This window comes from Xenopus laevis, chromosome 4S (genome assembly GCF_017654675.1).
Source record: "Xenopus laevis strain J_2021 chromosome 4S, Xenopus_laevis_v10.1, whole genome shotgun sequence".
Lineage (NCBI taxonomy): Eukaryota > Metazoa > Chordata > Amphibia > Anura > Pipidae > Xenopus > Xenopus laevis.
This window is the reverse complement of record NC_054378.1, coordinates 118,313,118-118,329,777: the sequence shown is the minus strand read 5'-3', so window position 1 is coordinate 118,329,777 and position 16,660 is coordinate 118,313,118. Positions and strand designations below refer to the sequence as shown.

Below are 16,660 nucleotides of genomic sequence, written 5' to 3'. Positions count from 1 at the left end.
TCTATAGCCACCTTTCTTAGAAGTGTTTCTGGCTGCAGAGCTGCATTCGGAGAGGATGTGTGGTGTGTGTGATTGGCGAGCAAAGCAGATATAGAAGCAGATTAGTTTTGTTAGTAATTAATTCATTCCTCATCATGCTTAGATGTTGATTTCCAAATTTACATTCTGTCTTTCTTTCAATCAATCAAAAACTTGTGATTTTTGTTTTCTGCTTCCAGAGATGGGATTTGGTAAAGCAAACGCAGAATTACCTGAAGCTGCTGATTCATATCCTCAATGGGGATGGTAAGTGCCATTATAATTTCTTTAAATTCTATATCTCTGAATCTGAGCCATTCTCACAGACCTACAGCTCCTTCACATGGCAGACTTTTCCTTATGAGCACTGCTGTAATCTTCCAATAGCAGGTGCCACAAATTCACACTTCCTATTCATTCTCCTGGGTGTTGCTTCCATGTCTCATTTAGTTTTTGTTAAGGGAGGCTTATCCTTGACCTCTGGTGTAAGGTTGTCCATCAGAGCATCTGAACAGCACCAATAGTTTAGTCAAATAAACTGTTTCTTTTATGTCTGTCTTTCTGCAGAGCACAGTGGACTGCTAGTTCACTGTATTTCTGGCTGGGATCGCACTCCACTCTTCATATCACTCTTGCGGCTGTCATTGTGGGCTGTAAGTATATTTCATTCAATAATGAGTATTTTTCCCATTTATTTATCTAATGTATGAGAGTGTACTTTTAGTTTCTCAAATACTTAGTCAAGGGTGATATGTGCATGTCAGTGTGGGACTCCTAGGTTCAGTTCTGACCAGAATTGTCTAGGTCACTACAAGGAATTTCCTATGATTTCCTCATTCCATAGACATGCAAGCAAGTTTTTTGGCTCTTGGAGTATGGCATGAATATGATCGTAAAGATTAGATTGTAAAGTCCAGTGAGAGAGATTGAGGGACGGAGAACTCTGCCAGCGTAATATGTTGGCTGTGTACAAATTAAGAATAAAAATCGCATTCGCATAATAACGTGCATCTAGTGATATTTATGAAGCATGTCTCTGCTGAGAAGAAGAAATGCACTCCTAGCAGAATTACCTACTGTTAATACAGGTTAGCAGGCTTATTAACTGATGCCCCAGTTACATGTGCAAGAGCACAAAGGTGCATATAATTCTGCTCCATGGCGCCCATGCACATAGCAATTGTATTGAGGGTAATGGCTGCAATATCTGCCATGCACTGTATTCAGAGCAATATATGCATCATCTAAACACACTGTTGGGCAGGCTGGCACAGATGGCTAAACTCTCCATATAAAGCAGCAGTAACTGCAATAGTTAAATGGATTCTGTCATGATTTTTATGATGTCGTTTTTATTTCTAAATTACACTGTTTACACTGCAAATAATTCACTCTACGATATAACATTTCATTCCTGAACCAGCAAGTGTATTTTTTAGTTGTAATATTGGTGTTAGCACCATCTCAGGTCATTTTGCCTGGTCATGTGCTTTCAGAAAGAGCCAGCACTTCACAATGGAACTGCTTTCTGGTAGGATGTTGTTTCTCCTACTTAATATAACTGTGTCACAGTGGGACCTGGATTTTACTTTTGAGTGCTGTTTTTAGATCTACCAGGCAGCTCTTATCTTGTGTTAGGGAGCAGCTATCTTGTTACCTTCCCATTGTTCTGTTGTTAGGCTGCTGATATCACTCCAACGTGCAGTACAGCAGTAAAGAGTGACTGAAGTTTATCAGAGAACCAGTCACATGATTGGTCCAACAATGGGGTGTCGAGTAATGTAACTGACAAACTGTAGGTGGAGATCCCACTGACTTGACCCATAAGAGCATTTTATTGGGGCTGGTTCGAGCCACAGCACAAACTTGGGTTCTCCAGTTGATCTGGAAGCTCCTACAGTGTGAACATAAGTCCTCTGCCTAGGAGAGGTCTTTGTAGGCATGGGCATTGAGGCAACAGCAGGACTAATTTGGAGGAGACCAATACTGTAATAAGTACAATATTGTTTGGGAACTCTTGTGAATAGCTGGACAGTTGTTGGTGCCAGTCCATTGTACGAAGGGTATCTGTTGGCCTATGTGGGAACTTTGAGTCTAATAAGACCATACTCGAATTGAATGCTGTTTTTTAGTGATAAAATAGAGGTTAAAGAGTAAAAGCACTCCCATATATCGAAACAATGTACTGTTATTAACTGTGCCATTAAACAACAATGTACTTTGGTCTACTGGCACAATAAAAAAACACACATTATTGCATTATCTGTAAGTGTTTTTGCTCCTTTGCTCTATTTTATGTGGAGCTCTGATACGGCTGACATCTGGGAGTGTTGAACCACAAGGTTGTGCTGACAGTTTTCACATTTTAGGGCCCTCAGTGATGCATCATGCACAAGGGGACACTAGGGGGCTGTGCCACTGACCATTTATGCAGGGTATGTGTTCATGCACTTTGCCAGGTTTGCGATGGTGATGCCCAAAGACCAGATGGCACAGACCAAAACCCAATAGATGTAGGCTTATGTGACCCAATCATTTGGGGGCCTCCAACACTTCTTGTTCGACCAGTCACAGCTAGTTAAAGGAGAACTAAACCCCCCAATAAGAAAAGCCCCTACCTTCTACCCTAGATACTCCCCCCTTCCCCCCCCCGCATAGTTCGTTACCCTTGAAAGTGCCCCTAACACTTTGCACATGTATCGGTGCAGAGTAAGTGCAGCTGAGTTCATTTGCATCATCTTCCAGATCTTCGTCTTCTTCTGTAAGGGAGCGCGGTATTGGTGCATGCACATTTGGAGCAGTCTTCTGGTTCGTAGTAACTGCACATGCTTTGAAAGTGCTGGAAATTGCCAAAGGGAAGGAAGAGGCCCCGAAGAAGACTGGAGATCCAGAAGATGGAGCTCATGAGCTTCGCTGCACTTATTCTGCACCAAGTGTTAGGGGCACTTTCAGGGGTAACAAACTATGCAGAGTGAAGCATGGAGTGGGACTATCTAGGGTAGTAGGTAAGGGCTCTTATTGGGGGGTTTAGTTCTCCTTTAAGCTAACTTCTCAGGGGAAGGGGGACTCTGACTGCTCTTTATCACCCTAAAGGCAATGACGTGTGAGCAAGCCCATGTCTCAGATTTTTAGCCAACAACATTGTTAACTTCTGTTGTTCAGATGACAAGGGCACTGTCGACCTGTCTACTCCTACTGCCACCTGTCTAGCCTAGAGCAATGGGTTCAGCCAATATGAAGGAGGATACAGAGGCAGACAGAAGTTGAAAATAATGTCTACCCCTGGATCCTCCAGACAACAAGGTGTTAGTCCAGAATACCCAGACCCAGTGGGACACAAACTCACTGTGTTGGTGAGCCTCATGTGGACAGTGTAGGAAGCTGAGATAAAGAGAGACAAGATCTTACAAAAAGGGCTCCAGTTACTGACCATAGTTACAGTTACTGACCTCGCTGCTGCCCCTTATCTCTAGGCAAAGCTGTAAAATGTCATAACTACACATCATAACAATTTTTAATCGTTTTTAGTTATATTAAACACGGTTCTTTTTCTGCTGTCAGAGATTTTCTTCCTTGTAAGAATGTCTATAATATGTCGGCAGTATTGACGCACAATGAGTGAACAAGGGATTGTAACCTACAGAGATCCATAAGGATGCAAACAGACGTACAGCCAGGCAGTGTATATTCCCTGAATTCATTTCCTCTTTAGCAATTCATCTAAAGTACAAGTAAGAAAATGTGCTGTGATCTTGGAATTCCATCCATTCTAAGCCTTCTTCAGGAAAGAAGTGAGCTGCTTTCTATAGCAGTGTTCTACTATTACAAGTGTCCAGAAGAGCTTCAATAAGAAATGCAGAAACCCACAGGGCACTCAGCACACTGCACTGTAGGACAGGAACCAATCATCGGCTAGGCTGCCCTGATAGGGAACTGAGGCCTTTCTTTGCTTGTGTGACTGCAGGGCTGTGATTGGCTGTCCCCCTCCTGTGCTTCTGGCAGTGACCATTAGGACACGCCCACTCCTCATTTGAAACAGGGACTAGAGAATCTATGGGGAGCTCCAGTAAAACCAGCACCATATAGTATACATCACTGCCTACAAAGCCTACTAGGGGTTTTCTATTTATCCTATATGTCTCCTTTAATATGACACATGTATAATGATATGCGGCATGAGGAGCCTCAGATATTTCTGAACATTTAACATTTTTGTTAGTTTTAAGTACAGCAGGGATACCCAACCTGCAACATTCCATCCATTGTTGAGATACAACTGCTATTATCCAGAAGGGCACATTTTGAGATGTTCATCAACATATATGTTTCAGTATTTGCTAGGGATGCACCGAATCCAGGATTCGGTTCGGGATTCGGCCAGGATTCGCCCTTTTTCAGCAGGATTCGGCCGAATCAAATCAGAATCCTAATTTGCATATGCAAATTAGGAATGGGGAGGGAAATCAGGCTACTTTTTTGTCACAAAACAAGGAAGTAAGAAATATTTTCCCGTTCCCACCCCTAATTTGCATATGCAAATTAGGGTTTGGGTCGGTATTCGGCCAAATCCATCGTGAAAAAATAGTGGATTCGGTGCATCCCTAGTATTTTCAAACAGAAACTGAAATAAATATTGGAACTAAAAATAAATTGGGACTCTACACTCCTATACCCCCCATCAGCTCCTCTGCTTCTGTAGTTAAGTCCTCTGTTATACACCATCCTCTGTTAAGGGGAAATGCCAGGTGGTGCTTACCCCAGGCCTGCCAATAATTTAGCAACAAAGCAAAAGGAATAAGCCTATTTACACTGGAGAGGATCAGCAGATAAGTCTTTAGGTGATAGAGCTAAAGTCCAGACTATAATAAGTCTATTTATGCAATGCACGTAATCAAAGGCATACAAATGGATGTATTAAACTAGATTTATAAATATCGATTCTTAAATCGCTGTGGACATATGCGAAAATATAAAGGCTGCAGGCTGAATTATACAGGGAACTCTGAATATCACTCATGTATTATAAGGGATAATGTACCCCCTACTGTAAATAATAAGGATATTAGAAGTCACTGAGGGATTCTGTGACCATATAAAGGCACAAGGCTGCAGGCTGAGTTATACAGGGAACTCTGAGTATTACTCATGTATTATAAGGGATAATGTACCCCCTACTGTAAATGATAAGGATATTAGAAGTCACTGAGGGATTCTGTGACCATATAAAGGCACAAGGCTGCAGGCTGAGTTATACAGGGAACTATGAGTGTCACTCATGTATTATAAGGGATAATGTACCCCCTACTGTAAATGATAAGGATATTAGAAGTCACCGAGGGGTTCTGTGACCATATAAAAGGCACAAGGCTGCAGGCTGAGTTATACAGGGAACTCTGAGTATTACTTATGTATTATAAGGGATAATGTACCCCCTACTGTAAATGATAAGGATATTAGAAGTCACTGAGGGGTTGTTCTGTGACCATATAAAGGCGCAAGACTGTAGGCTGAGTTATACAAGGAACTGAAAATTACATTTTTTTTAAGGGGTAACATGCCTGGCAGGTTGCCCTGATTATATATCTGGGCAGTGTAACTTAAATACATTTTTTGTAGTAGTAGTAGTGATCTGTTTATGTAAATATATGCCATTGTTTTGGGTCCTATATTTGGCTTTAACCATTAGTAGACCAGGCTTGACATGCACCTCCATCCTTCTCTTGAGCCTCTTAAATGCACTATATTATCATTTACACCTGCAGTTTGACATGTTTGAATCATGAAATTGAGTGTTATGAGCTGGCCTGCCTGTATGGTAAGAGTGATAAGCATCAGTAAAACATGTCCTTGTATCTCTTGTTATCAAAGATGTGTGCAGTGTATGCTTGAAGCTATAATAATACTTTCATTGGTATATGTGTACCTAAGTAACACCGTGAAATTAAAGTGCCCTATAAGCATTTATACATAGAGATATCTTAGCTTGTACCATTTGCCAAAAGCATTATATTCTGTATAGAGTTTTTAAATGGTGAGAATACTCTCTTTGTATTTTTTTATAATGGCAAAAACGCCACGTGTGACAGCCTTTAGGGTAGAAACTAGCTGGAGTGTCCAGTGATTTTAGTTGAATTTGTATGTAAGTTGAAACATATACATTTACTTATTAAAGGCAACAAGATATTTGTCTTAAGATAGTATTTAAGATAGTATTTAAGATAGTATTTATTTTTACCTTTCTGTGCTCCGCAGAAGACAACACACCAAAGGGGGATTGGGAAATGCTAAAGGGATACTGTCATGGCGGGTTGCGGGTCCAGGTTACGAATTGCAGGTACGGTTGGGTATGGGTCCCAAAAAACGGACCCGCGCAGGACTCTAGTTGGAGTGATATCACCCCCTCCCTCCCCCCCAGCAGCCTAACAGAACAATGGGAAGGTAACCAGATAGCAGCACACTAACACAAGATAACAGCTCCCTGGAAGACCTGAGAACAGCACTTAATAGTAAAAGTCACCCCGCTGAGACTGATTCAGTTACATTAAGTAGGAGAAATAACAGCCTGCCAGAAAGTAGTTCCATCCTAAAGTGCAGGCACAAGTCACATGACTGGGGGCAGCTGGGAAATTGACAATATGTCTAGCCCCATGTCAGATTTCAAAATTGAATATAACAAAAGCTGTTTTGAAAAATGGATTTCAGTGCAGAATTCTGCTGGAGCAGTACTATTAACTGATGTGTTTTGAAAAAAACATGTTTTCCCATGATAGTATCCCTTAATAAAAGTCAAGAAAACCATAGTATGTTACTGTAATAGCCCCCGTTTGTAAGTATATACTCGAGTATAAGCCGACCCGAGTATAAGCCGAGGTACCTAATTTTACCTACGAAAAATGGGAAAACTTATTGACTCTAGTATAAGCCTAGACACAACTACAGCCCTGTCTTCCAGCAGCGCACATTCTGCCAAAGCGACCCCCCAGCGATCAACCGGACTTCTTTGCAAAGTTGATGGTGACAGAGAATTGCCAAACGGATTACTGTGTGCATTGTCCCACTGTCCCACTACCATGTGCAGAGGGTGCTGTGTGATATTGCCATCACTGTTAATCTTTCGTATAACCAACAGAGGGCGCTGTGTGATTTTGCCATCACTGTTAATCATTCATATAACCAAGAGAGGGCGCTGTGTGATATTGCAGTCACTGTTATTCTTTCATATAACCAACAGAGGGCGCTGTGTGATATTGCAGTCACTGTTATTCTTTAATATAACCAACAGAGGGCGCTGTGTGATATTGCAGTCACTGTTATTCTTTCATATAACCAACAGAGGGCGCACTGTTATTCTTTCATATAACCAACAGAGGGCGCTGTGTGATATTGCAGTCACTGTTAATCTTTCATATAACCAACAGAGGGCGCACTGTTATTCTTTCATATAACCAACAGAGGGCACTGAGTGATATTGCAGTCACTGTTAATCTTTCATATAACCAACAGAGGGCGCACTGTTATTCTTTCATATAACCAACAGATGGCACTGTGTGATTTTGCAGTCACTGTTATTCTTTCATATAACCAACAGAGGGAGCTGTGTGATATTGCAGTCACTGTTATTCTTTCATATAACCAACAGAGGGCGCTGTGTGATATTGCAGTCACTGTTATTCTTTCATATAACCAACAGAGGGCGCACTGTTATTCTTTCATATAACCAACAGGGGGCGCACTGTTATTCTTTCATATAACCAACAGAGGGTGCTGTGTGATATTGCAGTCACTGTTATTCTTTCATATAACCAACAGATGGCGCTGTGTGATATTGCAGTCACTGTTATTCTTTCATATAACCAACAGAGGGCGCTGTGTGATATTGCAGTCACTGTTATTCTTTCATATAACCAACAGATGGCGCTGTGTGATATTGCAGTCACTGTTATTCTTTCATATAACCAACAGAGGGCGCACTGTTATTCTTTCATATAACCAACAGAGTTGTATGTAAGTCGGGTTTATGTAACACGAGGGCTCCCTAAAGTTGAGTGTAGGACTGGCCATACCAGGGATGACTTTTATGTAGTTGGCCAGCTTAAATAAATTGCAATATATGGACAAACAATCCTTGTGTTGTTTAAAGGGTAAGGCATGTTTTTAGTAGCTTAAACTCCCCACTTAATGTTTTTAAAAATTAGTGCTGAGCACAACTTTCCCTTGTTTGTTATTGTATATATGTACAGGTATGGTACCTGTTATTCAGAATGCTCGGATAACGCATCTTTCTGTAATTTGGATCTTCATACCTTTAGTCTACTAGTAAATCATGTAAACATTAAATAAACTCAATAACCCGGTTTTGCTTCCAATAAGGATTAATTAAATCATAGTTGGGATCATATATATATACATATATACAAACTTTTTTATTTTATTTATTGAACTGTATTGAGGTCATCCCTTACAGAATTTGTCCTGCCTCTTGTTCCTTCTCACCTTTCAGCTCTAATGTAGTTATTCACATAATTTTTAGTTGATGAAAGCAGACTTTCTGAGTGCTCATATGTTTACTTTCCTTATTTATAGGATGGAGTGGTCCATAGTAACCTGGAGCCAGCAGAGATTCTATACCTTACAGTAGCTTATGATTGGTTCCTGTTTGGGTAAGTCTTTAAAGGATTCTGTGTATTACAGTAAATGTAACTGTCATCTGTCTACTGATTATAATCTTCAATAATATAACAAAGCTACAGCAAACTATCCTATGAATGTATGAACTGTTTTCTTGAGATTTTTGTAAAAGGGTCAGTTTACATTAAAATAAAAGATGATGTAAAGCCATCCTGTATTCATAGGCCCCTTAACAGGTCAACTTTCCCAAATGGTCCTGCTCCTCCTACTCCTATGTTTGGCCTCATAACTTCCTACTTTGCAATTGATCTTCTTAGTATTTGTATGACTACCAGTCTAGATGACTAATAGGAGAGGGCTAAATAGTAAGATCATTGATAAAAATTGTTTTTTCCCCCCCCCCATGCTTTGGGTAGAGCAGAGGTATCATGCTGGGACAGTGCCCACACATTTATTTGTAGTACCTTGCCCTCCATCTGAGGGTTTTCATATGGAGAATTTATGTAAATCTTTAATTCCCAGGGATTAAAATGACAAACTGCAACTATTACTCTGTACTTCACATTACTTTGCACTTCATACCATGGGGCTATAGATACCCACTGCTAGATTCTAACTTTTATCTTGAACATGGTTTGGGCTAATAATGGCTAGATGCAAGATGTCTGTGTGATGTGGAAGACCTCAGGGCTCATTTATGATCATAAGCTGCAGTTCATAGTACAAAAAATCAACACTGAATTGTTTCTGTCTAAAGTGCAAAGTACAGTGAGTATTAAGACAAGTGGGCACTGGAATTAACACCTGCCTTAAAAAGATATTAATTACAGAGATTCCTTTCATACTGGGCCTATTCTGGAAAACCATTATCCAGAAAGCTCAGAATTATGGAAATACTGGCTCTCATAGACTCCATTATAATCAAATACATTAGAACCCCCATTTTATGTTTTTTTTCAGGGGACCAGGAAAAAATTATGTAAAATCTGGGAAAATGTAAAATCAGGGAAATGTGTTAAAGTAACTTTTTCTTCAAGTACTAAAAGTATATATAAGCACAGGAGTCAGTTTTACTTTGAGATACAAAATCTGTTAATTATAGGGATGCACTGAATCCACTATTTTGGATTCAACCGAACCCCCGAATCCTTTTTAAAAGATTTGGCTGAATACTGAACAGAATCCTAATTTGCATATGCAAATTAGGGGTGGAAAGGGGAAAACATTGTTTACTTCCTTGATTTGTGACATTTTTTTGTTACATATGCAAATTAGGATTTGGATTTGGTTCAGCCGGGCAGAAGGATTCGGCCGAATCCGAATCCTGCTGAAAGGCCGAATCCTGAACCAAATCCTGGATTTGGTGCATCCCTAGTTAATTACAAAGGTTAAGCATTGCAGTGTTAATGTTACACTATGGGGGCATGTGCAAGACTCTTTGTCACATACACAACCTAAAGCAATAAGTGATTGGTGCAGGACTATATAAGGTGCAGACTAAATGCCCCCATACACGGGCTGAAAAAAGCAGACCGGCAGCTTATTGACCCGTGTGTGGGGCCATCCGACAGGCTTCCCTGATCGATATCTGGCTGAAAGTCGGCCAGATCTCAATCGGGCAGGTTAAAAAATCCAGTTGAATCGCGGCCGCATCTGTGCGTTTGCACCCAATACATTGCCCAACAGGATCATTACTGGCATCCTGCACATGGAATTTGCACCCACATTGGTGCAATAAAAAGTAGCTATGACTTGCCTGAAACTTTGCTTCTGCATCTCATGTAAATTGTAATGCACACTACATTCCTGGGACCTGCAGTTATGTTGGAATTCAGGGAATTCTGAACTTTGGCTAATAAACAGGTCTTGCACTTCTTTCTGTACGCAAGTTAGCCTTATCTATTCTATATATCCTATCATACCAATTATATTCAGCTACTATTCATCTTCCATCAATCAATAATGATCCAGTTGCCATTTTTGAGCCAGGAAGCATATTTCCCTTCCCCTGTTTCTCATGTACAGGTGTGGGGACCTATTATCCAGAATGCTTGGGACCTGGGTTTTCCAGATAATAGATCTTTCCAAAATTTGAATCTGAATACCTTAAAAGGGCTGTTCACTTTTGAGTTAACTTTTAGTATGACATAGAGAGGGATTGTCTGAGACAGTTTGCAATTGGTTTTAATTTTTTATTAGTTGTGGTGTTTAAGTTGTTTAGCTTCTAATTCAGCAGCTCTCCAGTTTGCAATTTCAGCTGTCTGGTTGCTATGGGTCAAATTACCCTAGCAACCATGCTTTTATTTGAATAAGAGACTGGAATATGAATAGGAGAGGCCTGAATAGAAAGATGAGCAATACAAATTAGCAATAACAATATATTTGGAGACCTACAGAGCATTTGTGTTTAGATTACGGATGCACCGAATCCAGGATTGGGGATTCGGCCAGGATTCAGCCTCTTTCAGCAGGATTCGGATTCAGTCGAATCCTTCTGCCCGGCCGAACCAAATCCGAATTCTAATTTGCATAGGCAAATTAGGGACGTGGAAGGAAATTAGTGGATTCGGTGTATCCCTAGTTTAGATGGGGTCAGTGACCCCCATTTGAAAGCTGAAAAGATTCAGAAGAAGAAGGCAAATAATAATTATAAAAAATAAATCATGAAGACCAATTGAAAAGTTGCTTAGAATTGGCCATTCTATAGCATACTAAAAGTTATTGGAAAGGTGAACCACTCTTTTTAGTCTACTAGAAAATCATGTAAACATTAAATATACCCAAATAGGCTGGTTTTGCTTCCGATAAGGATTAATTATATCTTAGTTGGGATCAAGTACAAGTGACTGTTTTATTATTACTGAGAAAAAGGAGAATAAAAAAAAATTATTATTTGATTTAAATGGAGTCTATGGGACATGGCCTTTCCATAATTCAGAGCTTTTTGGGTAACGGGTTTCCAGATCCCATACCTGTACCAGTGTTTTGGAAGGGTTGAGCTTTATGGATGTCCACCTTACAGAACTTTGGGCTGCATTATCCACAACTTAAGACCCCCATAACAGCCACACTACAGTACAAAAATATTCTTACTTTCTTATGAGCATAACTAGTGTAACCAAGGTTTGTAGTGTTGGCCTTTGCTAGAGAAAAAACATAGAGTTAAATGCAAGCTATAACCAGTGTACCCTGTAATATATGTTTAGAAACCGTCCATTTGCACCGTGGTGTGTGTTATATAGTGACTACTAAATTATGATTTATATTTGCTTGGAAATTCCCAAGGCACACTGTATGGATATGAATACAGTGATATTATTTATCTGTGTGATGTATGTAAATATGTGTTGAGCATGCTGGCATCAGACATAGGCTATGATTTAATTAATGATATGAAGCTCTAGCAATCCACTGAACACAGCAGCACATGGGGGCACACAGGGGAGGAAGGCACACTGACATGAATTGGTTAATGCACCTAGTCAGGTGATACGTCTAGTTTGTATGTAATGCCATTGTTTTTTTTTATTTCCAGGCACATGTTAAATGACCGGCTCAGTAAGGGTGAAGAGGTAAGCGTGTCTCTAGATTTATAAAGTTGACTTAAAGGGACAGTATACCCTCTTGCTCGACATAGACTCAATAAATAGGCCTTGTGCTGATACGTTTTGCCTGCAGTTTTATCATGAAAAATCAAAGGTATTTATTATTTTTTACATAAATGGGAAAAATGAAGCTCCTCCATGTTTGATCCTTGCAAGGCAGATAATTAAATTACTAGAGCAAAGATAATCCCTGTAACAAAAATTTATCCTGGGAGCCTAGTGGTGCGGCGGAGACGCCCGCCTCGCCGCTCCTCTTCTCCTGAACTTCCGGGTTCCTACGGCGCGCCTCTGCTTTATTTAAAGGCGCAGTCGCGCTGGTGTAATGATGCCAGCGTGCAATGGCGTGATATTTGAAAGTATAAATGGCTTGTTAAAGCTACAGGATTTTGGCTGTGATAGGTTTATCCTGTGGTGCTTTTGAGCTTTGAGTTATCTGTTCGGATCCTGTTTTGATTCTGATTGATTCCTGTTGTGACCCCTGCCTGGCTATTCGACTATCCTGACTTCTGAAACCTGACCCTTGCCTGATATCCGACTTCGATTCTGCTTAACCCCTCTGATTGACTTCCTGGTTTGACCCTTGCCTGCCTGATTACGTTTACTCTCTGCCTGCCTCGACCCGATCTGACTACGATTCTAACGCCTTGTACCACCACCTTCTGCCCAAAGTCTTTTACTTACAGTTGTGCCCCTTTGTTTGTCCAGAACCCCTCGCCTTGCACCTCTCGTTATAAGACCTGGCGGCATCTGAGTAGCTGAGGGCTCCTCCCGAGGCCAAAGGCGGCTGCTACAGGCAGAAGCACGAGCCGATACCAGGGTGCTTGGCATCGGTTCTGGGTTTAGGGTGCCAACCGTTACAATCCCCCAGTGTTATGGACTACAGGGAGATGTTTTTATGATGGTAATCTAATTATATGCCTTGCAAGGACCAAACATGGAGTAGCATCAGTTTCCCTGTTTCTCCTGTTTATCTCAAGAAATAACAACAACAAAAAAACCCCATAGATATTTCAACAGGCAGAAAGTATGTTCAACACAAGCCCTATTCATACATTGAAGTCGAGCAAGTGGTTTTTTTTTTTATGTGTCTACAGACGGTAACATTAGTGAAGGTTGGCAAATTAGCTGCTAACGAAGAGGACAAACCCACAGCCTTTTGAGAGATGCAGGAACAGCAGGTGTCCCTCTAGCAGTTAATAATAACTGACCAGAGCCACCCTCAGTTGTCATTGGGCCAATATTTCTAATTTAGCAGGGATCTTGATTTTTATGCTGCTGGTCCCTTAGGGGGCCCTTCCAACAAGTAAATGGGGTCCTTATAAAAAAAAAAAAAAAAAACTTCCTTAGAAGCACATGGTCTTCCGTGATGACTCCCCAATTTTGCCAGAACTCTTTCTTTCTCTTTTTTTCAAACATGTTTATACCCCACAATGAAACACAATTTCAAGGATATTCCATCAGAAAAATTCTTAATTAAACATGATTTCCCAGCATCTTCGCTTGTGTCATAGTCTGTGCGTGGGCCCACATGCCTGAAATCCTGATTGGCTGGCAGCTGCTCGGTCTTTATTATTAAGCTCTGCAGTGGATGTACGGAAATGAGTGCTGTACCGTGCAAAGAAAAGGGTAATGAACTCCATTAAATCTTGGAGTAGATGAGGGCTTCTGAATTCCTTCCCGAGTTATTAACCTGGAATATACTCACAGTAAATGAAAATCTCTCCGTAGTCTCTAAAGCCATTTAATACGACAGTTCTTTATTAACCTTGCAACATTCAATACATAGTGATGATGTGTTTTGCTACACAGTTTATACCTCTACTGCTACAAGCGCTGAAACACATGCAGTTTATGGAACCAGGGTTGTATGAATGGTGCTGTTTAAAGGTATACTGTCTTGGGAAAAATATTTTTTTAAAATGCATCAGTTAATAATGCTGCTCCAGCAGAATTAGGCACTGAAATCCATTTCTCAAAAGAGCAAACATATTTTTTTTATATTAAATTGTGAAATCTGAAATGGGGCTAGACATATTGTCAGTTTCTCAGCTTCCCCCAGTCATGTGACTTGTGCTCTGATAAACTTCAGTCACTATTTACTGCTGTACTGCAAGTTGGAGTATCACCCCCTCCCTTTCCTCCCAGCAGCCTAACAACAGAACAATGGGAAGGTAACCAGATAGCAGCTCCCTAACACAACTAACAGCTCCCTGGTAGATCTAAGAACAGCAATCAATAGTAAAATCCAGGTCCCACTTTGACACATTCAGTTACATTGAGTAGGAGAAACAGCCTGCCAGAAAGCAGTTCCATCCTAAAGTGCTGGCTTTTTCTGAAAGCACATGACCAGGCAAAATGACCTGAGATGCACCTACACACCAATATTACAACTAAAAAAAATACACTTGCTGGTTCAGGAGTTAAAGTATATATTGTAGAGTGAATTTTTTGCAGTGTTAACAGTGTAATTTAGAAATAAAAATTACATCATAAAAATAATTGCAGAATCCCTTTAAGCTGTATCAGCAGTCTATAAATCTTGGTGCCTAAGTGCCATATGATAATGTATATGTAATATGCAGTCATATTGGTGCTGCTTTATCACCCTTCTACATCCAAGCGCTCATTTATGCAGTTGTATTTTTCCCCCCAGAATTCCAGAATAATAACAGCGCTCACTCAATAGTGAGTGACAGGTCAAGGCTAACGGTAACTGCAGAAGTTGCAAAGGAGTATGTTTTGATGCAGTAGATAGTATTAATACTTAGGGGTTATTTATCAAAATATCTCATTATTCTGTGAAATCTACTCGGACCAAATCCGCATAGGTTTCCCCTTATTTATCAATACATTTTCCCGAAAATTTCCTGCGCGGGAAAAAAATGGTGAAAAATTGGAATCGTATGAATTGTTTGTTTTTCTTGGATTTTTGCCCAAAAACCATGAACTCTTCGGATTATTACACAAAACCCAGCACAGATCAGAATATCTAAGGGACCTTAGATACAACCTCGGCAGGTCTGAGATGCCGGATTTTCGGATTCTGACTTTTTCGATCCTCTGGGTATAATAAATTCCGAAAAATTGTATTTATTTTTTCACAAAAATTTTTTATTTTATAGTAAAAGAATTGAATAGTTGTGTTTAATTATGCGCACGTTTTAGCATCTTGTGTTTGCATTGTTACGTGTCAGGGGCCCAACAGATAACCTTAGACCACCAACTCTCCAGACTTTATTTGCTAGAATCTCCTTTTTACATATCACCATCTTTCCTTCCTTTTGTTTCTCTTTGTTGTCCTCATATAGAAATGGGGATTGGTCATGGGCCATACAAGGCCAAATGACTAGATCACTTGGAAGGACCCACTGACATTATGGGGGTTTTTATCAAAGGTTGAATTTCGAAGTTATTTGAATTTTTTTAACTCTTAATAAATTCTAATGTACTCACAACTGGAATGGGAGGTTATTTAAGAAAAAACTCGAACGTCTGATATTCGATTGAATACGAACACTCCACAATTCAAATCAAATTCGAATTGAGTTTTCCTCCGAATGTCAGGAAGCAATTAACATCTTCAAATAGTGCAAGGGTCTTCTGCCATTGACCTTTTACATGAACTCGCCATGTTTTAGGTGGCAAAGTATCGAATTCGAACAGTTTCCAGGTTCCAGGTGTGATAAATCTCACATTCAAAATTTCAAATTCAAAAAATGTGAAAATTCTAATTTATTTGGAAATTAACCCTATTGTCTACTTCGTTGGAGGGAGAATACATTTATGTAATATAATTTGGGGCTTTCCAAATCAGTTGGCATCTTTTAAAGAAACGGACTTGCTTGCTGGGCATTATGGGGTTCTGTAAGATTAGGAATACCTAAAATGATTGCATTTGTAGAGCAAAATACAAGGCATTCATTGTCTTTGCATACAACTAAGGGTCTGAAGATGTTTTAAAGATATATATATCACATTAAACTGCACTCACAGGTCTTTGCAAAGTGGTAATTTGTTTAACAGACTTTTCAGTCTCGGCAGAGATGTAGCATATTTAGTTCTGGTGCTCCCCTAAACACCAGACCTGTGAGGGCCCATTAGCTCATGAGCAATTACATCAGTTGGCTTGACATCATTTTTGCCCACCAACTGCTGAAGGAACCCCCTACCCCTCCAAACTTTTACCCCCAAAAGATATCTTATAGGCATATATAGGCATCCGAGCACCTTGTCTGCCTATATCATTATCACTCCTCTGTGTATATACAGTATATCTATATAAACTGTATATAGGCATCTGAGCAGCATCCCCCTAGGCACAGGCCCTCAAGTGCTTATATGGTAAATATGCCTCTCTATATATGTGGATAGATAAATATAAAATGTGTTTTAAAAAGTGGTTTAATCAA

General features: G+C 40.0%; 1 protein-coding gene across 4 annotated transcripts in view; it reads left to right on the top strand.

Moving 5' to 3' along the window:
- mtmr14.S (myotubularin related protein 14 S homeolog) overlaps positions 1–16,660 on the top strand; it is an 81,499-nt gene that overhangs the window by 32,186 nt on the left and 32,653 nt on the right. For all 4 annotated transcript variants that reach the window (XM_018259765.2, XM_018259766.2, XM_018259767.2 and 1 more), the window contains 4 exon segments: positions 219–285; positions 586–671; positions 8,602–8,678; positions 12,182–12,218. In XM_018259765.2, coding sequence (XP_018115254.1) covers positions 219–285; positions 586–671; positions 8,602–8,678; positions 12,182–12,218 — 267 coding nt within the window.